This window comes from Echinops telfairi, unplaced genomic scaffold, assembly GCF_000313985.2.
Source record: "Echinops telfairi isolate 266 unplaced genomic scaffold, ASM31398v2 ScPeMD7_7458;HRSCAF=8496, whole genome shotgun sequence".
Lineage (NCBI taxonomy): Eukaryota > Metazoa > Chordata > Mammalia > Afrosoricida > Tenrecidae > Echinops > Echinops telfairi.
In genome coordinates this window covers 36,033,336-36,059,602 of record NW_022111358.1, presented here as the reverse complement: position 1 = coordinate 36,059,602, position 26,267 = coordinate 36,033,336, and the positions used below count along the sequence as shown (strand labels likewise).

Below are 26,267 nucleotides of genomic sequence, written 5' to 3'. Positions count from 1 at the left end.
TCATAGAGCGGTTCCCAGTATGCTTTGCGGCGGAGGAGGCGGTGCAGACTATAAAACCGGCTGCCGGGAAGCTGCCGGCGCCTCATTCATTTCCACCGGTCTCTGGTTGCATAGCTCCGGTTCCTGTCATCGCCGGCTGGTCGCCACTGCCGCCCCCGCAAGGCTTCGCGGTCGCCATCCCTAGCGACTCTTCGCGCCGCCGCATTCTCCTGACTTCGTTCCCCACCAACCGCAACCATTGACGCCATGTCGGGTTATTCGAGTGACCGAGACCGCGGCCGGGATCGAGGGTGAGTGGATACGAAGCTGTCAGGCCCGGTGGGTGGGGGATGGGAAGGCGACGAGTGGGGGCTGGGGCGACGCCGCCGCAATTGGAACACTGGCCTTCTCGGCCTTTCCCTGCTCGGCCTCCGACGGCGGCTTGCGATATTTTTTAAGTGTTTTTTAAATTAGGACATGACCCTTAACGGCCCACAAGCTCGCTTGCTTGTTTACTGCCCCGGGCGGGGGCCTGCGGCGATTTCGCCGCCGTTGGGGTGATTCCGGGGAGCGTCTTGCGAGCGGGGGCGGGGGAGAAAGGTGACTCGCGGAGGCCGGCTACGTAACCGCGATTTGCCCCCCTCTTCCGGGAGCACTTTTAGGCTCCCCGGGGATCCCGTGGGAGTGAGGGGCCCGCTCCCGACGCCACTGGGGGCGGTGGGGGCTGGAGGGTGGCGGGCGCCGCCGAGTTCCGCCATGCGGCTGAGCCGCGGGTACAAAATGCCGGCCTCGGACATGGCGGCGGCGCCTTTGTTACCCCGCCCGGCGGAGGAGCTCAAAATGGCAGCGGCGAGAAAATGTGGCGCAGAGAGAAATGCGAGACAAAGGGGGAAGCGCCGCCCCAGCGGGAACGCCGCCCGAGCGACTCCGCCCGGGCCGGGACTCCTCCCCCGGTGCTCGCCGGCTCCTCCTCCTCCTTTTCTTCGCGTTATATAATTCTGTTACGGGGATCGGGAGCTCCTCCGCGGGTCCTCCACCCCCACCCCACCCACCCTCCCTCCTTCCCATTCGGTTCCCATGCATAAGCATCCCCGAGAGCCACCTCCGTGCCGTTTTCACATGACTGCTGCCCCGTTATCCATTCTTCAGACCAAAGCGTTTTTGCTGAAAAGCAGCTGTATAAACAGCGTCGCCGCTAGGCTCCTCCCCTGTATCATTCCTCTCCCAGGTAGTTAAATTTTAAGCCTGTGGAAAAGACCGTAGCCACAAGCCATGTTGTCTATCCCGGTAATCTGAACTTGCGTGCGAGGGTAGCCAGTGGCGGACCTGATCAATCCCGCGCCCTGACCTGACCGTCCCGTAGTTCATGTGTGTACACTTGGGAGGAGTGGCTGAGCAATAGACGATGCCACTGGTTTAGTCTGTTGGGAATGATCTTGGTTAAGTGTGCTTCTCCAGCTGCACACGTTTCCTTTGAATGATCTTTAGCGGTTGTTAAATAAGTCTATGAACTTGTAAATGTTTTTATTTTTAATTATAGGTTTGGGGCACCTCGATTTGGAGGAAGTAGGGCAGGGCCCCTGTCTGGAAAGAAATTCGGAAATCCTGGGGAGAAACTAGTTAAAAAGAAGTGGAATCTCGACGAGCTGCCCAAATTTGAGAAGAATTTTTATCAAGAGCATCCTGATTTGACTAGGCGCACAGCGGTCAGTAGTTTTGTTTTTTTCTGACTATAACCTAGTAATAGTTTCCAGCAAATCAAAATTAGGCTACAAATGAGTAGATTTGGGGGTGTTTCGTACTTTCTGACTTCATAATTGGGAAATGGTGCCATTTACTTGAAAACACAGATGTCTGTCTTTATTGAATTAGTTCTTTGGAAATGGTATTAGCCAGGTGGTTCTTGAATTTTACAAGGTTTTTATGTATAGATCTAGATGTGAAAATAAGGGCTTAAAATGTAGCAAATACCGTGTTGGGGGCCTTGTCAGTTGTGTATTTAGTTAGGAGGCTGCTTGTTGCAAGACTGTAAGAGATTATTATAATCCTCCTGCAGCAAGATGTGGAGACATACAGAAGAAGCAAGGAAGTTACAGTTAGAGGACACAACTGCCCGAAGCCAGTTTTGAATTTTTATGAAGCAAACTTCCCTGGTAAGTGCCAGTTCTGAGTTCTTGATTTTTCTCCTCTTGCACTAAATTTTGCTAAATTTCTATCACTAATTACAGCAAATGTCATGGATGTGATTGCAAGGCAGAACTTTACCGAACCTACCGCCATTCAAGCTCAGGGGTGGCCAGTTGCTCTAAGTGGATTAGATATGGTCGGAGTAGCACAGACTGGATCCGGGAAAACATTGTCTGTAAGTGAGAACACAACTGATGATACTGTGGTACTCTAGTGTGGATTTGGGATTAAAAGAAAAGAAGTGCTTTAATAACTCTCCTCTTTCTTTATTCCCCCTCCAACAGTATTTGCTGCCTGCCATTGTCCACATCAATCATCAGCCATTCCTAGAGAGAGGTGATGGGCCTATTGTAAGTATGTGTTTAGCCAGTCGTGGAGATTGGTAGAATACATAGCAAACGATGTAATAGCTTGCTTTACAGTGCTTTGTGCAGGGATTAGCTCTGGACCCTTAGTTCCTTTGACTGCTGGACCAGCATAATTGAGGAAATTATATCCCAGTGTAAAATGTTCCCTTCAATACAAGGATCCAGGTCTGTGCTGAAAGCTATTTCTCTTTCTTCAGTGCTTGGTGCTGGCGCCAACTCGAGAACTGGCCCAACAGGTACAGCAGGTAGCTGCTGAATACTGTAGAGCATGTCGCTTGAAGTCTACTTGCATCTATGGTGGTGCTCCCAAGGGACCACAGATACGCGATTTGGAGAGAGGTACATAGTAGGAAAAATCTCTTAATCGCTGATGGTGCTGAAGATTGCAGATGCCCATGCTAACTTAAATTTTTTATTAAAGGTGTGGAAATCTGTATCGCAACACCTGGAAGACTGATTGACTTTTTAGAGTGTGGGAAAACCAATCTGCGAAGAACAACTTACCTTGTCCTTGATGAGGCTGATAGAATGCTTGATATGGGCTTTGAACCCCAAATAAGGAAGATTGTGGACCAGATCAGAGTAAGTTTGATTAAAAATAACAATTTTTTTCTTTTGAAACCCAACTCAAATTCATTTTTTTTTAAGTACAATACTAGATTTTTTTTGCTTCAAAATAATTTTTCTTTAGCCTGACAGGCAAACCTTAATGTGGAGTGCAACTTGGCCAAAAGAAGTAAGACAGCTTGCTGAAGATTTCCTGAAAGATTACATTCATATAAACATTGGTGCATTGGAACTGAGTGCAAACCACAACATTCTTCAGATTGTGGATGTGTGTCATGATGTAGAGAAGGATGAAAAGTAAGTGGTTTTTTCAATTTCATCTCTTAAAATAACTGCTCTACAAATGGAGCCACTGTCTAATAGGTCATCATCAAAAGTCGTTTTCAGTTTGGATAGGCTCACTTCTGCCATCTGAAAATCTGTTGAATCCTATATAGTAAGAATTACCATTCTAACATTTCCTGTAGGTTAAAAGGAACTTGGCTCTTGTGGGTTTACTTCAAGATCAAGAATAGAATTGTCTTACAAGTGGTTAAGCAGGTGTTTCCTCTTGGATTTGTAGACCTGAAAATAGAGCTTGACTGTTCTTCACTGATCATTTTAACTGTAAATTCTTTGCAGACTGATTCGTCTAATGGAAGAGATAATGAGTGAGAAGGAGAATAAAACTATTGTTTTTGTTGAAACCAAAAGAAGATGTGATGAACTTACCAGAAAAATGAGGAGAGATGGGTATGTGGGGGGTATATTTAGCTGATTTAGTAAAGTGGCTAATGCTATATGGCTTTCATGGATGAGAATGTCTTGCTTGTATAAGGGAAAACTATTTCTGTTTAAGACAATTGAAGATGTACAACCAGAAATGGTTAAACACCTAGACATGAATCGACCATTTGCTTCTAAATATAAGCCTACTGATAAAACATTTTTAAATTTAGGTGGCCTGCCATGGGTATCCATGGTGATAAGAGTCAACAGGAGCGAGACTGGGTTCTAAATGGTAAGTTTTGTGGAAAACATGCACTCCATTGTCCAGTTTGTTGCTGGGGGTGATGATTGATTCTATGTGCCTTTCTTTGCAGAATTCAAACATGGAAAAGCTCCTATTCTGATTGCTACAGATGTGGCCTCCAGAGGGCTAGGTTAGTACAAACTCGCATTCGTGGCTTGGTTTCCCAGAAGATCTCCATACAATTTTTTAAAGAAAGTCTATTGCTTTCTTTAACCTCTGCATTTTTCTAAGTTTTTTTTTTTCACATAAAGGTGCAGTCTTTGTGGCAAGGCCTAGGCATGACAATCGGAGGACTCGAGGGGGATGGAGGACTAGTGATCGGCTGGCTGCTTCCAGTCGAGTAGAGAGGTGGAAAGCTGACAGTGTGCCAGTAATCTTCAAAAGGCAGAAAGTACCACCTCTGCCACGTAAACTGTTCTCTCCAGGGGGGAAAGGGAAGCTACCCTCTCACAGTTCACTGCCGTGGTATTTCTTCTGTCCCATGCTTTGCATGACTGCCATGGTACAGCCTTGTTTCAAACTGTCTCCTGTGATCTGTGGGTCTTTGCGTTTCAGTGAGTTTGCTGAAATGTCGAAGAAATATTTCCAAACTTCAGTGTTCAATGAAATTTTTGTTCAAGTTTGAAACGGAGAGAGCAACTTTAAAAGGTACTAAGCCTTTGACAAATTGGTGAGTACTGGCACATGAGCTCTAGAGCAGGAGCACTTCCCACCCGTAGTCAGTGGGAAAGGAAACAGTGCTTTGAAAGTTCCTCCCTCAACCTACACCGTAGTCGTCATGTCGAGACCTGCCAGAGAGAGACACATTCTCAAGTGAGTCCTGGCTTCTTGGAAGCGCTTGCCTAGACGAGACACAGTGCATAAAAACCACTTTTGGGGGACAGGTATGTTTTTCTTGCAGCTGCGGTTGTAAGGTCTTGGCAAGACGAGCAGTGTGGCCAGAATTTTGAACTGATGAATGTGTAAATGCAAAGGACCACATATATTTTAATCGAAAGGTCCTCAAAAAGAGCACATGAAGAGGTGGCTGTGAACTTTTATGTGGCCCTACTGCGCAGAAGCATTCAGATGTCACTTGATGATCTATCTGTAAGGGGCCTTCCTGATTTGGGAATGTATTAAGGAAATAGACATTCCTTTTGGTTGGCCTTAACACTGGGTGGGTAATGAGAATTACAAAGATGACATGTGCTTTTCTTTCCTTTTTTTTTTTTTTTCTTCCCCCCTCCCCCCCAAACCTCAATGGTCTTCCTACAGGGAATGGATAACCATTTTAACTGTATTTTTTGCAGCCCATACCTTCTTGGGAATACAATTGTCTAACTTTTTATTTTTGGTCTGGCTGTTGTGGTGTGCAAAACTCCGTACATTGCTCTTTTGCCACACTGCAACACTTTACAGATGTGGAAGATGTGAAATTTGTCATCAATTATGACTACCCTAACTCCTCAGAGGATTATATTCATCGAATTGGAAGAACTGCTCGCAGTACCAAAACGGGCACAGCATACACTTTCTTTACACCTAATAACATAAAGCAAGTGAGCGACCTTATCTCTGTGCTTCGTGAAGCCAATCAAGCAATTAATCCCAAGTTGCTTCAGCTGGTCGAAGACAGAGGTTCAGGTAAGGCCAACCTTTGGTATGAGATAACGCTGCTTATTTATTGGAGGGCACGTGGTTTGTCTCGAATCAATAGAGCTGAGCAATTGTAAAACACTTGTGACAAAGCTACCTAACTTCCTCTTTTTTAACAATGATTTGTGTCATGGAAATAATCAGTTTGCCATTTATTTTCCAACAGGTCGTTCCAGGGGTAGAGGAGGCATGAAGGATGACCGACGGGACAGATACTCTGCGGGGAAAAGGGGTGGATTCAACACCTTTAGAGACAGGGAAAACTATGACAGAGGTTACTCTAGTCTGCTTAAGAGAGATTTTGGAGCAAAAACCCAAAATGGTGTTTACACTGCTGCAAATTACACCAATGGGAGCTTTGGAAGTAATTTTGTGTCTGCTGGTATACAGACCAGCTTTAGGACTGGTAATCCAACAGGGACTTACCAGAATGGTTACGATAGCACTCAGCAATATGGAACTAACGTTCCAAATATGCACAATGGTATGACCCAGCAGGCAGCATATGCATATCCTGCTACTGCAGCTGCACCTATGATTGGTTATCCAATGCCAACAGGATATTCTCAATAAGACTCTAGAGGTATATGTAAATGTCTGTTTTTCATAATTGCTCTTTATATTGTGTGTTATCAGACAAGATAGTTATTTAAGAAACATGGAAAATGCAGAAATGACTGCAGTGCAGCAGTAATTATGGTGCACTTTTTTCGCTATTTAAGTTGGATATTTCTCTACATTCCTGAAACAATTTTTAGGTTTTTTTTGTACTAGAAAATGCAGGCAGTGTTTTCACAAAAGTTATGTACAGTGATTTGAAATACATGAAGGCAATGCATGGCCTTCCAATAAAAAATATTTGAAGACTGAATTAAGTGGAAATTGTACTTTATTTTACATCTATATTGTCATGTGAAACTTAATGGTTTGTTTTTAATCAAAAATAAGATTGACTTGTTTTCTCCTTTCCATTTTATTTTGGGGGTTGGGAAATTGGTTCTTTTTATAAGAAGAATCTCTTCCTATTGTGCAAGCATTAAAATGGGATCTATACTGATAAATTTTATAAACTTAGGCTAAATTGCATAAATGCTTTTGTGGATAGCATTCAACCTTGGAGTCATTTAACAAGCCTATTTTCCTTAATACTGCTACAGTGGATGATCATTAGTAAAAGTGGATGTGAAATCAGTTGTATAGCTCTACCCTCAAACTGTTGGAACACCATGGATGACTGACTTCCCCTTTGGAAATTTTTAATAGTTGGAGAAGTTGAACTTTTTACCCCCAAAAATTTGTGCTCTTGGCTGTATTGTGAATTACCAAGATGGTCAACAAATCTGAAAAAGACATGGTTTAGTGCTGTAAGGGGCAAAATTTGAGTCTGACTGGATTTGTTTTCAGTGTCCTTCATTCAAGTTATGTGTAGATTTTAGTCTTTACAGGCTTCCTGGGGCTTTTATCTAGTCTCACTCAGTCATGAATGTCCAATAATTCAGGGAATTTAGAGGTCTTGGAAACTGTATGTGTTCATGCAATTTACAAAAGTCCTCACCAAAATGCTAGAGGCAGCAGCCAAAAAGCACAGTCTTAACACAGGTGTGTTGCTTGAAAGGTCCAGGGAATAACTTTAGGATGAACCCTCTTAATATTTTCTAATGCTTTATGTCAGTAATTCTGGAAGTAGGTTTGAATGTATTTCTGGAGAGAGTTTTTGTTTTTGCCAGGAGACGAGACAAAAGTCTGATTATTAACCCAAGGCTTTAATTGCTATTACTGCCTTATCTAAAGTATCAAATGATTCATTTCAGGGGTGGGAAAAATTTCTATGACAAATCTATTGAAAACTGGTTCATCTAGTAACCAGTTTTCAGTGTCACGGTTTGTCAAATTCAGACTTCCAGGGTAGGTTCGATCATTTAGTACATATTTTACTGTTTGTTGTCTAACGTGGGGTTTTTAATTGTGAACAATTACAGACGTGATTGTGGTACTGTGGTAAACATTTACCTATTTTAAGTAAGTTTTAAGAGTTGACTCTAGCATGTGTGTTGTGTCTAGCCTGTAGTTGTCTTAATAAATGTGATTTTTCTCCCCATTCGCTCCTTTTTAATTTTTTTTTGCGTATAGGCCAGTTTTCTGGTGTGGGTTTATAGGTTTGCAGTTACACAAATTTTCCTGTAATACGGATTGTTTTTGCTCACCTCTTCAAAACCATGCTCACGGGCTTGTGGTCTGTCCTAGGCACCTTAGACATGATCAGACATTCATTTTACCTCGTTTTCACCAACTTCCCCTTTTGGTAATCCAATGCAGTCTAAATTATTTCACTTGTACCATTTAGTTTCTATAACGAATTTGAGCTACACACCATTGTCCATGTTTTGTTGAAGGTAGAGATGTACAAGCCTTCAGCAGTCCAAAGGGTCTTGTATTTCAAAAGGGGCCCACACTTGGGTGTCAAACATTTAGCAAGGGCCCCGGAAATGTTACCTATATATTGATCCGTGTGCTTTCATGGGAGCCTTGGCTGGGTTCAGGTTTCCAGAGTTGTGGCAGGTGCGGCCCACGAACTGAATTGTAGGTAGACTGCATTGCAGTTGCATTTGACTGAAGCGAACGAGAGGCCTGCGTTTTAAAAACCCACTGGAGGAAAATGGAGGCAGCTTTGGCGAACTCGTGCACTTCGCCCCATTCTGCCCTGTGGTGGGTGAAGTGTATGATAGTTATGCCACCAGAAGGTGCACAGGTTTCTGCGGAGCTCTGGGAAGAAAGGTCCGGCCTGGTTAATACGGTCCAATGAGGTGCTGGAAGGTGACGCCCGACCCCGTGGTCGGCAGGGCGGTACCCAGGGGCTGCAAGGGCACAGACCGGACAGCGTTTCTTCCATTACACACAGGCAGGCGCTGCTTCCACGGCAACGAGCCAAGCAAGTATTGAGGCCATTTTCTGGGTAGGACGGGGGTGGTGAAGAGCAGGTGGAAATAATCCTAATGGGTGCTGAGGAGAACCAGACAAAGGGGGGGGGGGCAGGCTTGAGCGGCTCAACACGAAGCTCGTGCTTCCTCCCGCCGTGGCGGGCCGGAGCCGGAGCCGCAGCGTGGTGACGTGTGACGTCCTTCCGTGGGCGGCGCTCGCAGCCCGGCGGGCGCACGCCTGCTTCCGTCACGCTTGCGCGGCGCGCTCGCCGCGCTCACGTTTTGTGGCGTTTCCCCGGATGCCGTGAGCTGAGTCTCAGCCGGCGGGGCCATGCGCGCTAGTGCGGCGGCCTGGGCCGGCCGTAGCAGCCGCAGGTGCCTCTCGGGGCGCGGGGGTGGGGGGCTGCTGGAGCGCTCGACGGGAAGCAGCGGCCCCTTCGGCCGGCAGCGGAGGTGGGGCGCCGAGCTTCCTCGGGGCCGCGAGCCGACGGGGGCCCCCGGGGCCGGCGAGGGCAGCGAGACGCTGCTGGAGATCTGCCGGCGAAGGCACTTCCTCGGCGGGACCCGGCGGCCGCTTAGCCGAGAGTCCCTTCTGAGCGGGTGCCACCCCGGCCTGGGACCCTTGGGCCTGGAGCTGCGGCAGAACCTGGCGGCAGAATGGTGGTCCTCGGTGGTGGTGTTCCGGGAGCAGGTCTTCCCGGTGGACGCCCGCCACCACCAGCCGGGGCACGGTGCCTTCAGGTTAGTTTCTGCAGAGAGGCTACGCGAAATCTTGCAAGACCAAGAGCTGAGTAAGGAACAGCTGGTAGCGTTTCTCGAGAACTTACTTAAAACCTCGGGGAAACTCCGGGAGAACCTTCTTCACGGTACGCCTCACGACTTCCTGCTTCCAAATAGGTGTCGGGAGGGGGCGGCAAGGCAGGCTGGCGCCACTTAGGCCCTTTTTTAACCAGAGAAGAACGTGGTCCCGATGATGCTTCCACCCCGGAGGAAGTCCCCGGAACTCTTCCCCTGCCTGGAAGAATCTCGATTTCAGTGGGCAGCATGGCTGTGTTCACGGAATCTGAGCCCGCTGGAACCGCCGGAGAATTAGGACGTTCATTCAATCATCGGTTTGGGCCGTTTGCTCCTTGCTAACCAGGATTTTTACACCCAGGTCACTCTTCTCAGCTCCTCCCCTTCCCCCACCCCCACCCCCAGGCTTGACAACATTTTCCAAGCGCCCAAAGAAAATACACCACCACCCTGCAGTTTTTCTCCTGGAAAAAGGTTTCAACCACCCTTCGTTCCTAGTCCCCTCATGTTTGATTTAGCAAAAGAATGGGCCGACCACTCCACCAGCTTTTTAAATAGTTCCAGATATGCTGATTGCCCATGGTTTTAGTCTTGTAGCCTTTGAAAGATTTCCTTCAAGAAATAAAACCGGTGATCCTTTTGACTTGTAGCCTTTTAATTTTTCTATGATGGCTTGACTTTGGGTGGAGGGGGTTAAATCAGTCAGCACTCTTACAAGGCCACCAAGCCCCTCAATCTTTCCTTCAAGCTCTTAAGTGACACCACTATCCTTCCACGTGCACAGATTTGGAGCGTCAGAATATGAGATAGCCTAGCCTCTGTTAGCTGTCCAGTGGAGCATCAGTGTCTGGACCAAGCATTTTCTTGCCAAATGCCCTGGCTATGTAGAATTTTTCGGTTTAGAATTGCCATTTGCCATTTTCTGTTCCCAGTGCTCTGCCTCTGTGTCTGTGGTCTGTCCTATTACAGTATCCTCTACTTAGTGTTCTTAGCTACCTTGGAACCTGACTCATGGTGGCGACCCTGTGCCCAACAGAACAGAACACTACCAGCTCCCGCACCATCCTCACCATCGTTAACTACTTAAAAGCCGTTTTTCAAAAATCCTCAGCCATTACATCCCAAGTAATGTTACTATTCATTCTCGTATTTCTCCTGTGAATAACTAGACCTTTTCCCATCTTTTCATCAGTTTTCTTACATTTTCAAGTCCACGTCTGATGATTCACGTAGATTTGTTTCTAGTGTCTATTCTCCTCAGGGTGATTGGTAATCTAGGCTTTCTGTTTTTCTTCTGGTGGTCAAGGGGATTGTGTGTGAATAGGCCATGAGAGAAACAGACTCTGGTTGATGTTTTCTTCTTCCTGGGGGATTTTCTTAGCTTTTGGCATGCAGCTCCACCAGGGATTTACGATTTTAATACCGCCAGAGATGAAGGTGATGAGAGGCCGGCCTGCCTCTTCCCTTCACCCCTATTCTAAGTGGGACCTTTCCTTGGAGGGGGCCAGGAAGTCCTTGGCTCCGGATTTCAGCCTCTAGAAAAGCAGCATGACAAGTTGAGTTCTCCTGGGTCCCTTCCGACCACATCTTGGACCCTCAAGTCGTGGCTGCCTTACGTAGCGCTCTTATGTCTTTAAACAGATTTTTTTTTTTTAAAGAAAAAAATTTATTTATTTTGGTTTTAACTAACTTTTATCACTTACTGGAAAGCTAATCTACGTTACCAGGAATGGAAATCTTAAATAATTGGGCTGCAATACAGGCAGTCCCAGGATTATGAATGTAAGGCTTACACAAGGTCAGCAACCCCCTCATCAAGCCTAGTAAAAAGTTGAGGTATGTAAGATGGTTCATAATAGTAATAAGCAGATGTTGCTTTGTGACAAGGACATTATTTTTGTTTTTATAGTAAGAATTTTAGTGTCTGGAAGTATTTAATGTCTTTTTTGTATGTGTGGTGTAGGGGTTATGAATTGGGCTGCGATCCAAATGGTCAGCAGTTCAAAACCACCAGCAGCACCTCAGGAGAAAAGACTGGGCTTTCTATTCCTGTAAACAGTGACAGTCTCGGGGACCCACAGTGGGCTGGTGGAGTCAGCATTGACGTCATGGCTTTGAGTTGGGTTGCGCATAGACACATACACCACACTTATGTACTAAGATATATTTGACTGCTGCACACTAAATATACTTCCAATTTATGTATAAATTTAATTTACAACCCAGATTTAGGAATGGAACTCGGTTGTAACCATGCATTGGCTTGTGTGCTTATTTAGTGGGCTTTAAGTAAATCTTTTCCTAATGCTCTTAATTAAAAGGGACCAGAAGCAATGACCTAGCTAGTGCCCAGATCTTGGTTTCTGAAATTAATCAGTGCTTGAGGAATGGCCAACTCCAGGTTTGGGGCAGGGCAAGTACAGGATAAGTTGTACTAGTAAATAAAGAATTGCCCAAAGACTACTAGTAGGATCACATCAGAGAGAGACAGGAGATGGCCGAAAGGGGGCTGTCACTGGCTAAATCTGGGACAAATTGAACAGTGAAAGGAAAACACTATACTGATGATAATAGATTGTAATACATTAAAAACAATAATACAAAAATCCAAGATTCCACAGAGTTAATTTTTTTAAATGTAATCATTGGTGCCAGCAGTAGAGAAAGCTTAAACGTTTGCAGAAGTGTACAATAATGTAGAAAGGAAGATAGAAATGCCACCATTTTACAATCCCCAGTGTACTGATTCAAGCTAAGACAGTCAGTGGGTTCTGAAAGACTGTTGATGGGGTTGCACCCGTGACTATATAGAGACTTGACAAGATAGGTCCACATGGGCATTGAAATGTGCTGTCAATATCCAAGAGGAGCCTTGGTGGCATAGTGGTTATGTGTTGGGCTACTAAGCACAGGGTCAGCAGTCAAAAGCACCAGCTGCTCCTTAGGAGAAAAAGGAGGCTTTCTACTCCTATAGAGTTATAGTCTCGGAAACCCACAGGGACAGTTCTACTCTGGCCTAGAGGGTTGCGATGAGTTGGGAGTTTGTTTTTTGTAAATATCCATGAATATAGTAAATAAAACAACTCATAAACTCACTGCTAGTAAGTCTATTTCGACTCATCGTGACCTGTAGGGCAGAGTAGAACCACCCCTGTGGGTTTCTGCGGCTGTAAATTATTACAGGAGTAGAAAACCTCTTATTTTCCCTAAGGAGCAGCTGGTGGTTTTGAAGTGCTGACCTTGGAGTGGGTGATACAATGCATAACCCACTCTGCCCACCAGGGGTCCTTTTCTAGTAGAGCCTACAGGGATCACAGTTGGGAAAACTTGCTAACCCTAACCAGACACCTTGATGGAAAGAGCTGCTCCTTGGGACCAGAAGAACTGGATGGTACCGAGTTAGCACTGCCAGCCACTCTGAGAGGGAGGGACCATAATAAGAGGATCTGGATAGCATGGGAGAAAATGAGCAAAACTCAATAAAAGACCCCTCTTACTGGTCAGATAAAGACTGGTAGAAGAACCTCAAAAGACTGTGGCCCTAGTAACCTTTTTAGGCACTCCCAGGGCTCAACCTGCAGCCAAACAATAGGCCTGTATGTGAACTATAGCTCTGGGCAGTACAGTCTTCCCAGCATAACTAACCATAAGAGATCAAAGGGCAGTGTTTGCCCAGATAGAGCAAAGACAGCAGGAAGGGGTCTGGCAGAAGGACTCCTGGGAATGGTAAACCAGGGAAGGAAATAGGAAGGAGGGGATTGTAATCATGCTATGTATCAAAACTCACATTATTGAATGAAAATCCAGTTTGCTCTGTAAACTTTGACTCAAATCACAAAAAATGTTTAAATTGTTGAGAAGTGCATATTCACTAAACCAGTGGTTCTCAACCTTCCTAATGCCACGACCCTTTAATACAGTGCCTCATGTTGTGTTGATCCCCCAACCATAACATTATTTTTGTTGCTACTTCATAACTGTAATTTTGTTACTGTTATGAATCGGGCGACCCCTGTGAAAGGGCTGTTTGACCCCCCAGGATGAGAACCGCTGCACTAAACTAATCAAATTTGGTTATCAAATTCTCAAAGTGGGATAATTTCCTTGTATGATGCAGTAAGATACACACATAGACTCTAGTATTCTTGCCAAAAGTTATCAACTCAAATTATAAGGTGAAGCATATTCCAAATGTGAGACATTCTTTGATCTGGACTCATCAAAAGTTTGTTAGTAGTTGAGTTGGTTGGGGAGGGGTCAGGTGAAATGTTCTAAGTGAAAAGACATTAGCTAGATCTAATCAAAGTGCAATGCATAGATGTTAATTGGTGCCTGAAGTAGGGAGCAAATGGTCATAAAGTGACAGTTGGGGAAAATACAATATTGACTGTTGGGGTGATTTGGTTCATTTTTTAATGGTACAGTGTAGTGTAGTGGCTATGCGTTGGGCTTTGATCAGCAAGGTCTGCAGTTTGAAACCATCAGCAGCTCCTTGGGAGAAAGACTGGGCTTCAACTCCCATAAAGAATTACCGTTTCGAAGCCCCCTGGGGGGTCACTATGATTCAGCGTTGACTCAGTAGAAGTATGTTTGGGTTTGGGGGTTTACAGAAAGGTTTTCATTTTTAGAAAATGCGTGCTCACGTATTTGGGGATGAAGAAGAAAACGGCACATCCTGCAAAAGGTTGACACAGTGAATCTAGGGAAAGGGTTAACGGGTATTTATTTTACTCTCAACTTTTAGTAGAAAATGCTCAAACTCCGAAGTTTAGTGGAATTGGCCTACGATGAAGTGGTGATCCATTAAGATTTACCATAATAACTCCATGCTACTTGTAAGACTGTGCTAATACTTTGATATTAATCTGTCCATAACGTGACAACAATCGCTTGGACTTCAGGAATAAAACCGCTGCTTTCTCTGTTGGCAGGCGCCTTGGAGCACTATGTCAGTTGCCTGGATCTCGTCAATAGGAGGCTGCCGTACGGCCTGGCTCAGATTGGAGTGTGTTTTCATCCTGTTGGGGACACCAAGCAGACCCCTAATGGCGTTCAAAGGTACCAGCAATGGCAAATAACTTTGTCTTGTGTTGAAATACTCAGGGTCTTTTTACTTTGGGATGAATATGTAATTTTCCAAGATGTTAACTTCAGGGTATTTCTGATCTCTTTAGAATTGGTGAGAAGACGGAAGCTTCCCTGGTATGGTTTACTTCTGCAAGAACTGCAAGCCAATGGCTTGATTTCTGGTTACGCCATCGACTCCAGTGGTGGAGAAAGGTACTACAATACGTTTAATCATAGGTCAGTCATTTTAGTCTCAGGCAATACTTCTATTTCATGTAGCTTTGTTTCATTTGTAAGAGACAGATACTGTCAGGGTAGCCAGCCCCTAACAATTCATCATGGGTCCGGTAGGCGCAATTGTACAGCAATAAGTAAAGATTATAGTAAAGTCGTAGACAGCATGAGAGATAGAAGAGAGATTGAAATAATGGAGTCAGACACATTTCATGGTAGCATGCTCACCTCAGCTCCTTTTCGTGGTACAGGGCAGGAGAGAGAGAGAGAGAGATTTATTGTTAATTAAGACTTATATATCTTTTGGGGACATGCAAGCCCCCTAATTACAGGTAATGACATACGTCACAGGAAAGGGTTGCACTATAGGTAATACAGTAATAGGAGGGGTACAGTCTCGGCATATACATGCAATAGGATGAGGAGGGATTAAGGGTACACATGTGACAAGATGGACGGATCCTTGATTCATGATGGCGGCCTAGCCTTGATTGCCCTGGAGCTGGAGACTTTAGTTGGCCTGAGCTTTCAGGGGAAGCTATCCACTGTCCCTAACAGCAGAGACCTAGCCATTGTGGGAGAAGCAATGGTGTCAGCTTGCTCTGGATGGCTGGAGTCTTCAGGGAGGTAATTTGACAATCATTTACCTTTAGTTGCCAGCAGTGTCCTAAGTCTGACATATATATTTGGGGGAGACGAGCTGGGGGACAGCCTTTTTGTATCCCACAAGATACAATATATCAAGTATAAATAAAAGCTCCCTTTTAATGATTATTGGTGTTGAAGAGTAAAATGGTTATTTTGTAAAGACATTAGTTGCTCTCCATTTCTCAAGTTCAGAAGCTTTTGTTGATAAGCCTGTGTGTCCATGGGGAAGCCCAGACTCTACCCAAAATTCCTGGCTGCTGCTCACTCTCACAGCTTTAGCTTTTTCTCCATTATGAACTCTCCAAATGGCTTTTGAGCTAACAATTGTCTGGGTATAGCGAGGACACAATGCATGGTAGGTTTTCTTACTGTCTTAATAACTACTATATATACTCGAGTATAAGCCGACCCGAACATCAGCCGAGGCACCTAATTTTACCACAAAAACTGCATTAAAAATGTGCTGAAAAGCTCAGCTTATACACAAGTATATATGGTAATACGTAATTGCTTTGATTTTTTTTTTACCATTTTTTTCCCCAGAGTGCTACTATGCCTTCTGTCTGAATGGTCTTTCTAATTCTCTGATCTTTCAAAGTCTTGTTCGTCACATATTCTCCCTATCATCCAGACACCCATCCCAGTTATGAGTGACCCTTTCCATGTACCAGCCTCTAGTTGGCAGTGTTCAATCCTATACCGACTCTTGGTTGGTATATTGTGGTGATTTTACTATTATAGTATTATTTATTACCTACGGCAGTTAAAAGTTAGCATTAGCTCTTTGAGGGCAGGGTAGTGAGATGGTTATGAGCGTAGGCTCCAGGTCAGGTTTTTGGTTCTCGATTCCAACAGGTGTCACTTTGGGTACGTTCTGTGACCCCTCTGCGTTTCTTTTGAAATGAAGATAAAAGACGCTCTGAAATAAATGTAAACTGTTTTAACTATTGTAATTGAGGTCAAATGTCTTCGTAAGTGCGTCGTATTCTAGAAAGGGTATAGGGTAACTTTTTAAAATATATGATATACTCAAAACAGATTTTTAAAATAAATCGTTATCTTCAGTAGTTCCATTAATCGCGTCTTGTGCTACTGTCTACCAAATCCCACTGTGAAATGAGTGCTGAAAGAGGTAGCAGTATCTTAGCATGCCAACCTATGCATGTCTGGAAGGTAGAACTGTTCATTTTTTTTATCTTGAAAAGCTCCACCCCAAAGATCTCTCGGACTCCTTTCCACTCTGTTGCTCTGTGCTTATCACAGGCTTTAGGTGTTCCTGGAAAATGTTGAAATAAGCATTTTGGCTTCCCTTCCTTATTAATCGACCACAAAAAAGGCTGAATAACACTAACAGTTCTATTCTGTAATTCTTTCCAACCCCAAATACTATTTTTGGCAGTACATGTGCATATGTTTAAGTTTCACAGTTTCTTTATGGGACTTGACTCGTTTCAATCAGCTGTACTGTCTAGTTCTCAGAGCTCCTGAGGAGATCAGAAGGAAGTGAACGTTGGTGTTACGACAAGCTCACGCTTCTCTTTACAGTTTGCAGTGACTCCGTCTCACTTCAGCAGCAGCGAGTGTCAGGATGAAGGGGGACGAAAAGGAAACCAGCTTCACTACAGTTTTCCCTGGGGAAAGGAGCCAGTGGAAACCCTGTGGAATCTAGGCGATCGTGAACTCTTACTTACTGATCCTGGAAACACGTCTGCATTACACGTATGTTTTACCGGGAGCTCCTGGTACCTTTTACCCAGGCTCTCCAATGGCACCCTTTTCTGAACCGGGGGAGAATGAGTGGCAGACCAGGTGTACCGCTCACCCCATACCTATGCTTCATTGTGTATGTTTCAAGTGTTAGGACTCCCACTTGCTTTGCTGATTCCTCATTAAAATCGGGGACTTAATAGTAACAGGCAGTCTCCAGATTATGAACAATTTCTGTTCCTAAATCTGTCTCGAAGTCATATTTCCATTGTAAGTTGGACAGTTAGGTCCAGTGTATCTCTAGTGTTAGTCCAGTGCTTGTCTTGATCTCTAGCACGCTTCTCCTTTGGAGCGCTGGGGGCACAGTGGGTCACATGCTCGGGTTGCTAACCTCATCAACGATTTGATTCCATCTGCTGCTCTGCGTGAGAAAGGATCAGGCTGTGTGCCTCTGCAAAGATGTCCAGCCGAGGACCATACGAAGCGGTTCCACTCTGTCATTTAGGGTCATTGTGAGTCACCATCAGCTTGATGGCTGTGTTGGTGGAGTACTTTTCTATGCATAAAAAGCATTAAATGCTTCCAGATACACTAAAATGTCTTTAGTACAATAATCAACTAATGATAATAACAACAATATTTTGATGCATATTACAGAGGAACACCCATTTGTTATTACTAACTGTTGGTTCCTGGAATTTTTAATAGACTTTACTTATATATCTTGGGTTATATATAAAGTAGGTGTTCATAACCCAAGGACTTTTGTTTTTAAACTGTAACTTTTAAGAAATATAACTAAAAAAAAAAAAGAAATATAACTTTGGTGTTATCATCCAGTTTACACGGCTCTCAAAGTTAACCATTTATTCCAATTGTGCCTTTTCTAGGATCCCACCCAGCATCTTGTATTTCATACTGTTGTCATGTTTCTTGTCTTCTTGAACAGTTCCCTCTCTCCTTATATTTCACCCTGACATGTTTGAAGAGTGCTTGCCAGGATCTGTAGACTGTCTAAGGTTGCCTCTTAATATATACATCTTGGCCAGGAAGACCACAGAAGTGGTGCTGGCCTCTCCTCCATCCATCTTTTCCGAGGCATACAATAGCAGTTGGTCGTATTACTGGATAGTGACGATGGCATCCACCAGGCGCCTTCAATGTAAAGTTCATAAGTAATAAGGACTCTTCCAAGCTTTATTAATAATATTCAAACATTTCAAAAATCAGTGCTACCGCTCAAAAATGCTAATTCTCACATCAAGAGCCTGAAAAAGTGAATGGTGCCTGAGTCCCACTCCATTTAGCTCAGAATCTCTGGTCGGGGACCCAAGCCCCCTGTCTTAAGATCCGGTGAGTCTCATCTGTACTCAGTTGGGCCCCAGTATGCTAGTCTGGTTTCCTGAGACCAGAGCATGTGAACTGGAAGCCTGGCGTAGGCTTGGCCCAAAGCAGGTGTGCTTAGCATGAGTTTGTGAAGTGAATGTGTAATGCCCTGTGCCAGTGTGTGTGCGTCTAAAGTCTGCCATTTTAAGAAACAGTCTACTAAGTGGGACTTTTATTTTTGCTTGGCTTTCCTGTGAAGGGCCGAGATGGACGGAAAAATGTGGTTCCTTGTGTTCTGTCGATAAGTGGCGACCTAGACCGAGGTGTGCTGGCTTACCTCTACGATTCTCTCCAGCTGTCAGAAGACGCCTTTACAAGAAAGAAGCATCTTCACAGAAAGGTGCTCCCGATGTTTCAGAGAACGCCTTGGGAGATGGACATAGATGTGTTTTGTTTTGTTTTTCCCTAAAAAGTCTTGCATGCTCGTTTTTTGACAAACTGGCTAATGTATGTATAGTATTCCTTTTAGAGCCAATAATTGAGCAATCCTGGAATCCCAGCTCAGGGCTCATAGCCTGGCTCTCAAAATGCAGACAAACCAAGAGCACTTAGAAGGTTCTGAGGGAAGCCAGCTAGTGTTCCCGGGATTCTTAGCCTTTGCATTTGTGAGTGTCAGCAGGAGTAAGACAAACAGGATCAGCCAGACTGGCCCTAAGCTCTCGGAACTAGGGCTCTGGCTACTGGTCTTGTCCCCAGGGACTGACTAGTAGATCCCAGAAGCTAGATAGGAACCCGGATCAGGGGAAAGGCTTGTTTTAAGAAAATCAGGAGACAGAAGAGGGGTTGAAGTTATAACAGAGACAATAAGGGATTGCTGGAGAAACCCTCCTGTGGAGGAAATGGGAGCAATTCGTTGAAACAGGAGGGAGGGCAGGAGTTGGTGTGGTGACAGTACATAGTCCTCGGGGCGGGTCAGCCGGGAAGGATCTTTTACTCACACCCCTGTTTGTTCCTGGGAATTCAGGCCAGGTAATTAGCTTAAAATGTGGAACAGTCCAGTCCAATGAGTTTTTCAGCAGCACAAGTTTGGAATAGTCCATCTCCCTTGAACGTGAAAGGGAGGTACCCAAGTCAGAAGTAATGTTGACTGCCCACCTCTGGGGTCCAAACTGAGTTTGTAACACCATCTACAAGGTTCAATGATGTATCATGTGCTCATTTAGCTCTTGTGGGTTTAGAGAAGTTCAAATATAGACTTTTTCTGGTTTATAAGGTAGGTAGAATAAATGAGGGGAATCCTTTCTTAGACACCCCCCCCCCCCACATCAAAGCCATTAGCAAATCCTATTTATCTCAACCATCACTATCTCTTAAAGCTTACTTCTTCCTACCTCCACTGCATCTGGCCTGTTCTAAGCTGGCTGCCCCACCTCATCCCCAGCCCCAAAGACCCTTTTCAATGGGACAGACCACTGCTCCTCTGCTCCCCACTCTCAAGGGAGCCCTTCAGGTCCCTGGAGGGAAAGCCAAAGCCCCAAGGTGTCTGCAGAACCCTCTCCTTCTGCCCTCCCTGCCTTCTCCTCTCTGCCTTGGTCCCCTCCAGCAGCAGCTCTGCCCTGGCTGTGTCCAGAGCCGTAGGCTCCCTCCCAACCCAGACTAGTCATTGTTTTCCCTTTGCCTGGGAAGCTCTTCCTCCACTAGCCCCTGGCCTGCTCTCCCACCTCCTTTCTGGTCTGCTCAAATACTGCCTCCGGAGGGGGCTTCCCTGAGCTGCTTGTTTAAAATTGCAAGTAAAGCCTCCTAATCCCTACCCCTTGCCAACCTTCTCTATCCCACCTCCTGCTCCTCGTTTTTAAGGACTATGTTCTTAGCATCTGACATTGGCCTCCTTGAGTGTCTGTTTTCCCACTGTGAGGGGCAGGAGTTTCATCTCCCCAGGACCAGGACTGTTTCTGGCACATAGTAGCCATTGAAATGTTGGATGGATGGATGAGTGAGGAATAGGGATTTGGGAAGAAAGGGTCCAAATGATAAACCAGGTGGCCTGAGCTGGGTAAGGTAGGGAGGGATGCCAGGCAGAAAGGCAGTTTGATTGAAGGAAGATGGAGCTGTCAGGAAATAGGAGCCCAATTCATTTAGTTTTGCATAAAATGTAAGTGGAGACGATGGGCAGCCAGAACAAAGCCGACCAAATTGCTGGGTGATTTTTGTAGGGCCTCAGTGAGTTTTCCTCTCCACACGGAAAATCTAGCTGTTGAAGAAGCTACGTACTTGTTGATACCTATGTAATGTTTAAACTGGATGCTCTTTCTCTACCTCCTGCCCTGCTTTACTGCCTTAGGTACTTAAACTTCACCCTTGTTTAGCTCCCATTAAAGTTGCTGTGGATGTGGGGAGAGGCCCAACAGTGGAACTGAGACAGGTGGGTTGAATGAATTTTAATGTCGTGATTTTAATTATACTCATTATTCCAAGCATCTAAGTAGCTGGCCATTTAGAATGTTATTTTGGTTCATTTGCATTAAGAAGTCTTTTAATTCACCATGGTACTCTGTTAAAGAATCAGAATACAGGCAGTGGCTTGTGCTTCCCAAGCCGTGCTCACAGTAAAATTTTTTGTAACAAATATAGTTTTAGCAATAAAAATATTTATGTAGCTGTCTAGTGCATTATTTCTTGCCCTCTTCCCCTTTTAACTTCATACTTTAAAACGTGTTGGCGTAAGCAAAAGCTCTAGATCTAGCGTTTATGACATGCAGAATTATTACATAATCTTGGGCAATAGGCAGGGGGGGAGGTTTTAGCTGTGTGTGTGTGTGTGTGTGTGTGTGTGTGTGTGTGTGTGTGTGTGTGTTCAGAGAACCCTCTAACCGGTTGCAGTCAGATCAGTTCCATCTCCTAGGACTCCGTAGGCCCGCCCCCAGAGCTCCCCCGGCCTCCTCCTGACAAGAGCAGCTGCCCCATCTTTCCCCAGGGCAGTGACTCGCGTTAGTAGCTGAGCACCTCACCACTGCACCCCGGGCTCCTTCGCAGACCCAGCAGCGGTCGGTCACTGAGACCCATCTGGGACCCAACTCAGGACATGGATGTGAGTGGAAGGCAGAGTTAGCAGCTCTCTGGCCCTGGCTCCAGTGGAGGCATCTGGGATGTGGGGGGATGGGGAGCTCAGGGACCAGGAAGATCATCATTTTCTACCTTGCACCCAGGCTGTGGCATCTCCCCATCGCCCTGGTAGAGGTAGCAAGTTCCTAGGCTATTCTACTTGAAGGACAAAAATCTCTGCTCTCTAGATTTTTGCCATTACAGTTCCAGAACTCGGTTTTATTTCCCATAGTAGTTTTATGTGCCTTCCATGTTTTCATATTCCGAAAGGGTAGTGTGTTGTTTGCCATATTCTTTTTCTCCTTGGCCTTTTTCTTTCCATAACTTTTTCTGTCATATCTTTTTCTCTTTAGCAATTTGTATGACTGAGTTATTATGCCTGCCACTCTCTGGCCCCTGCAGACTTTGTTTCTGGGTATATGTGCGGGGATAGGATTTCTGGCGGGTTCTAGTCTGTCGGCTCTAGATTGCACTCCAGAATGGCTGCACCTGGGAGGGGTCTCCTTCCCCCTGACCTCACCAGGCTTAGAGCTTTGCCCTGCTTTTCTGCCTGCCATTGATGGACCACAATTTCTGCGAGTAATCACTAATTTATTAAAATCCATACTCAGGTTGATTCTTCCTTATTGATTTTTTACATTGAAAAATGTTTATATTCTCATCTAAGGAGCCCTGCTGGCCCCTTGGGCTAGCGTTGGGCTGCTAACCACAAGGTCAGTGGGTCAAACCCACCAGCTGCTCCTGGAATGTAAGATCAGCCTACCTGCTCCTGGAAAGATTTACGTTCTCAGAAACCCGATCTGCAGTTGTCAGAGTCAGAATCTACTTGATAGCAGAAGGTTTGGGTATATTATCTACCTCAGAAAATACCAAGTCAACCACTTCTCGATGGTCTTCCCTGGGGCTTTATTAGAAATGTAAATTCCTAGACTCCTTTTCAGGCCTGCTGACCGAGAAACTTGAAGTGAGGCGAGCAGTTTGCATTTGAACTAGTGCTCTAGGTCATTATGGCAGCCAGGCAGGGCCCCTCCACTGGCAGGGGACATGCTGGAGTGCTGGAGATGTTTGTGGGGGAGTTGTCACCAAGAGGGCTGGGGCTGGGGGTTTGGCAGGACATTTGCGAAAGATCCTATGTCGGCAATGTTGAGGTTTGGACATGCTGTTCAGGAGCCGTCATTCCAGATTGTTGAGGGTGATTTTAAGTTGGCTTTCTTTCTTTCCGCCATTGCTGGTTGAGAAAGTTTCCTCTGCCTTTTGCTCCTTTTTTTTTTTTTTTTGCTTCTCCCTGTTACCACCGCCGTCCTTCCTTGCTCACTGCCTTTTACTCCTTTTTTTAAAAGTCTTTTCTTGTGAATTGAATGAAAGCGTACAGAGCAAATGAGGTTTTCATTCAACAGTTCATGTGCGTTTTGTTTGATGTCATTGATCGCAAGCCCCCAAGGTCACCTTGCTTTTCCTGTGTTTCCTCCTCCTCTCCCAGCACTTCTAGACGTGGTTGGTGGGTAACGCTGAGGCTTGCGTGGTCCTTTGGCCATTGGATTGTCTTTCTGTTTTCATCACTCTTCTAGCCTCTGGAGACAGAGAGACCAATGCTGCCTTCCTTTAGTGTTTCCAGTCAGGCTTTTGTCACTAGACTGTCGTCACTGACAACCACCACCCTGCAAATTAAGTGGGGACTTAGTTCAGATAGGTCAAGGGGCCATGGTTGTTAACTGTTGGTCTGCTCACCACAAGGTCAGAGGTTCGAACCGACCAGCTGTCCCACAGAAGAAAAGTGAGGCTGTCTGCTCCCAAAGAGATTTATAGTCTTGGAAACCCACAAGAGCAGTTCTATCTGTTCTGTCCGATAGGGTCGCTAGGAGTGAGAATCCACTCAATGGCAGTGGGTTCGATTAGTCTTAAGTCACTGCCGGCAGAATTTATACAATTAGCTCTTCTCTTCTTGAACTGGGACACTGCGCCCCTGCATTTCCTTACACTTTCTTTAACTGGTGCTTCGCTTCCTGACACGCAGGCCACCCAGGAGCTTAGCTGGGGGCTCCCAGAGGAGTTTAGACCTCATTTTGCCTGATAGGATCTGTTTAAGTTTGGTTTGAGTTTTGAGTGTTAATGTTAATAAAAATTTTTACCCTTGGCACAGAAATTTCAGAAGATTTTGTATTTTAGTATTCAGCTTAACAGTGCTTAATTTCTCCCCTGGTGGAGGAATTAGATAATTTATATACGACATACAGTTTATAAATGGTAAACATTACCATCACATAATTAAAGGAATTTACACCCATTTTGGATCAAAAAAGTAATTTGTGGTTTGATTAAAACTAGAGCAATCACTCTAGCTATTTTTATTCATTTCATATAGGAAGCTTTTATATTTTCTTCCAGGTTTCTCAAGGGTTATCCAAAGAATTATTAGAAAATGGAATTTCTGTATGGCCTGGTTATTTGGAAACGGTGCACTCCTCAATGGAACAACTATATTCAAAGTAAGGAAACTTGCCTTCTTTGTCACTAAAGATGTGTTTATTCAGAGTCGTTGATTATACGGTATTACTTTATAAGTAAAAGGAACAAATCTCTTACAAGCATTTATGAAATCTAGTTCAGAATTGTTCCTGACTTTGCCTTTTATAGAATCACGTGCTCTTAAATTGTGAGAGAGATTGTGTATCTATTCAGCAGTTATACTTGTGCACGTGCAGTCTGCAACTCCAAAGCCTGTATCGTTCGTCTTACTCTTTATCAAGAATGAAATCGTGCATAGCGCATGCAGTGTTCGAATCGTGGCTGGAGGGGCTCTGTGGGTCAGCGTTCTAGCTCGTTCTGAGACTGAGTGGAAGACCATTCTGCCCTCCTGTCTGCTGGGTGAAAAGTTGTGTAGTTTGTGTTTGGCTCTTGGGGTCTTTGGTAAGTTGTTAAAAGGTGATGCCGGAGGTCTGGTGCTGCAGGGGTCATCGGTGGAGCTGCTAACCACAAGTCCCATGGTTGGGACCTACCAGCGGTCCCACGGGGAGAGCGGAGGCTCGCGAGTCTTGTAAAGGTTTGCAGACCCAGAAGCCCATACTCTGCCTGCAGGTGCTGGGAGTCCGGCGTGACTTGATGGATGTTTTGGTTTTGTTTGTCGAAGCGAGGGAAGCAACCAGTGGTTTGATCGTGACTAGAATGAAGGGGTGTTTGTCCTGACTGCTTTCTCAGGTTCTGGGACTTCCTGTGAGTCATGGGCACGTGATCACATCGCAGCTGCTTTTGATCTGACAGAGGCATTATTATCCCAGAATATTTTTATCCACGTATTTAGTAAACACCTACTACTGTGCATTTGATAAAGCAGGGAACAAGACAGAAAAATGTTCTGTTACCATGAAGTGTTATCATGAAGGGGCAATAGACAAGAAACAAGTATACTCGTGTATAAGCCGAGTTTTTGAGCACATTTTTAATGCAGTTTTTGTGGTAACTCTAGGTGCCTCGGCTGATACTTGCCTTGGCTGATACTCAAGTATATACAGTAAATGGAAAATTTCTGATGGAACCCTACACCACCACCACCACCCCTAAAAGTAGTAGCTAGTGTGACTGGGCAAACAGAAAGAAAGCCATATCAATATGTCAACCACTGCTGAACTAGTACGTCTAAGTGTATCATGCTATGAATTAAGCATGATTTCAGTATGATTTGTTGTGTGCCAAGCTTTTATTTTTATTTTATTTTTTTGAACATTTTATTGAGGGATCTTACAGTTTTTATAACAATCTATACATAAATTGTAGCAAGCACATTTAGACATATGTTGCCATCATTATTTCCTAGACATTTCTATTGAGCCCTTGGTGTCAGCTCCCCCCCCCCCCCAAGCTTTCATTATAACGTATTTGTTTATTTTAAAACACTTTAAGATAGCTTTGTCCAAATACTAAAAAGGCTGAGGAAAATAGCCTCTCAAATCAGGAGGGGTCTTCAAAAAGTGTAAAGGCAAATGGAATGAAAAGATGATGGAGTTTTTCCATGTGGTTTTTGAAGCACTCTTGTAAAATGTTAGGGAGCCAGTGTTTGTGTTCAGCTTGATGAATTAGAAGTTCTCTGAGGTGTTAAGATGCATCAGTCTTGTTCGGTCCCGTCCCCTGAACCCTGGCACTGGCTGCAGCACGGCCCTGAAGGAATTCACGCCGAGGATGCCACCCCGGGGCTTCGCAGCGTTGCTCACCGTGTCCGTCCTCTGGCTGCTCTGTTCCAGGTATGATGAGATGGGCATCCTTTTCACAGTTTTGGTGACGGACGCTACTCTGGAGAATGGCTTGATAAATCTGAGAAGTAGAGACACCACGATGAAGGAAATGATGCACATATCCAAAGTCAAGGACTTCTTAGCCAAGTACATCTCTCCAGCTAAGAATGTGTAGATTTTAATGTCTGCAGAATAAATATTTGTCTTTCCTAATATGTGTGTGTGTGAAGATTGATCCAATATTACCAACTTTTATTAAATAAACACTAACCTGACACATTTTTATCAGTATTACGAATTATGGTCACTAATACAAGTTAATAAGGTGTTATGAATTTACTGTAGCTGCAACGTAAGTGTTGAAAGTTCTCATCTATTTCTTTTTTTACTAATTGTTTTGTTGGGGGGCTCTTGCGACAATCTTACGACAATCCATCATTTCAATTGTATTAAGCACACTTGCACATATGTTGCCATCAACATTTCCAAAACA

The 26,267-nt window shown here is 44.7% G+C and overlaps 3 protein-coding genes across 3 annotated transcripts in view; 2 read left to right on the top strand and 1 right to left on the bottom strand.

Annotated features, from left to right (window-relative positions):
- The first annotated feature begins 114 nt into the window (after window positions 1-114).
- DDX5 (DEAD-box helicase 5) lies at window positions 115-6,622 on the top strand. Its single transcript, XM_004707279.3, has 13 exons — window positions 115-290; window positions 1,520-1,685; window positions 2,036-2,132; window positions 2,208-2,341; window positions 2,451-2,516; window positions 2,732-2,873; window positions 2,956-3,116; window positions 3,226-3,398; window positions 3,723-3,833; window positions 4,040-4,101; window positions 4,184-4,243; window positions 5,515-5,739; window positions 5,918-6,622. The coding sequence occupies exons 1-13, from the start codon at window positions 247-249 to the stop codon at window positions 6,322-6,324; spliced, it is 1,848 nt and encodes a 615-aa protein (XP_004707336.1). The 5' UTR covers window positions 115-246; the 3' UTR covers window positions 6,325-6,622.
- Window positions 6,623-9,000: 2,378 nt separating this feature from the next.
- Window positions 9,001-25,987, top strand: POLG2 (DNA polymerase gamma 2, accessory subunit). Its single transcript, XM_004718199.3, has 8 exons — window positions 9,001-9,535; window positions 14,396-14,522; window positions 14,639-14,744; window positions 16,959-17,132; window positions 18,706-18,846; window positions 20,788-20,868; window positions 23,934-24,034; window positions 25,784-25,987. Exons 1-8 carry the CDS (start codon window positions 9,001-9,003, stop codon window positions 25,947-25,949), a joined length of 1,431 nt encoding a protein of 476 aa, XP_004718256.2. The 3' UTR covers window positions 25,950-25,987.
- MILR1 (mast cell immunoglobulin like receptor 1) overlaps window positions 25,403-26,267 on the bottom strand; it is a 39,424-nt gene continuing 38,559 nt past the window's right edge. The window contains exon 10 of the mRNA XM_045299921.1: window positions 25,403-25,853. The gene's annotated coding sequence lies outside the window, so the exon portion shown is untranslated. The remainder of the gene's footprint in view (window positions 25,854-26,267) is intronic.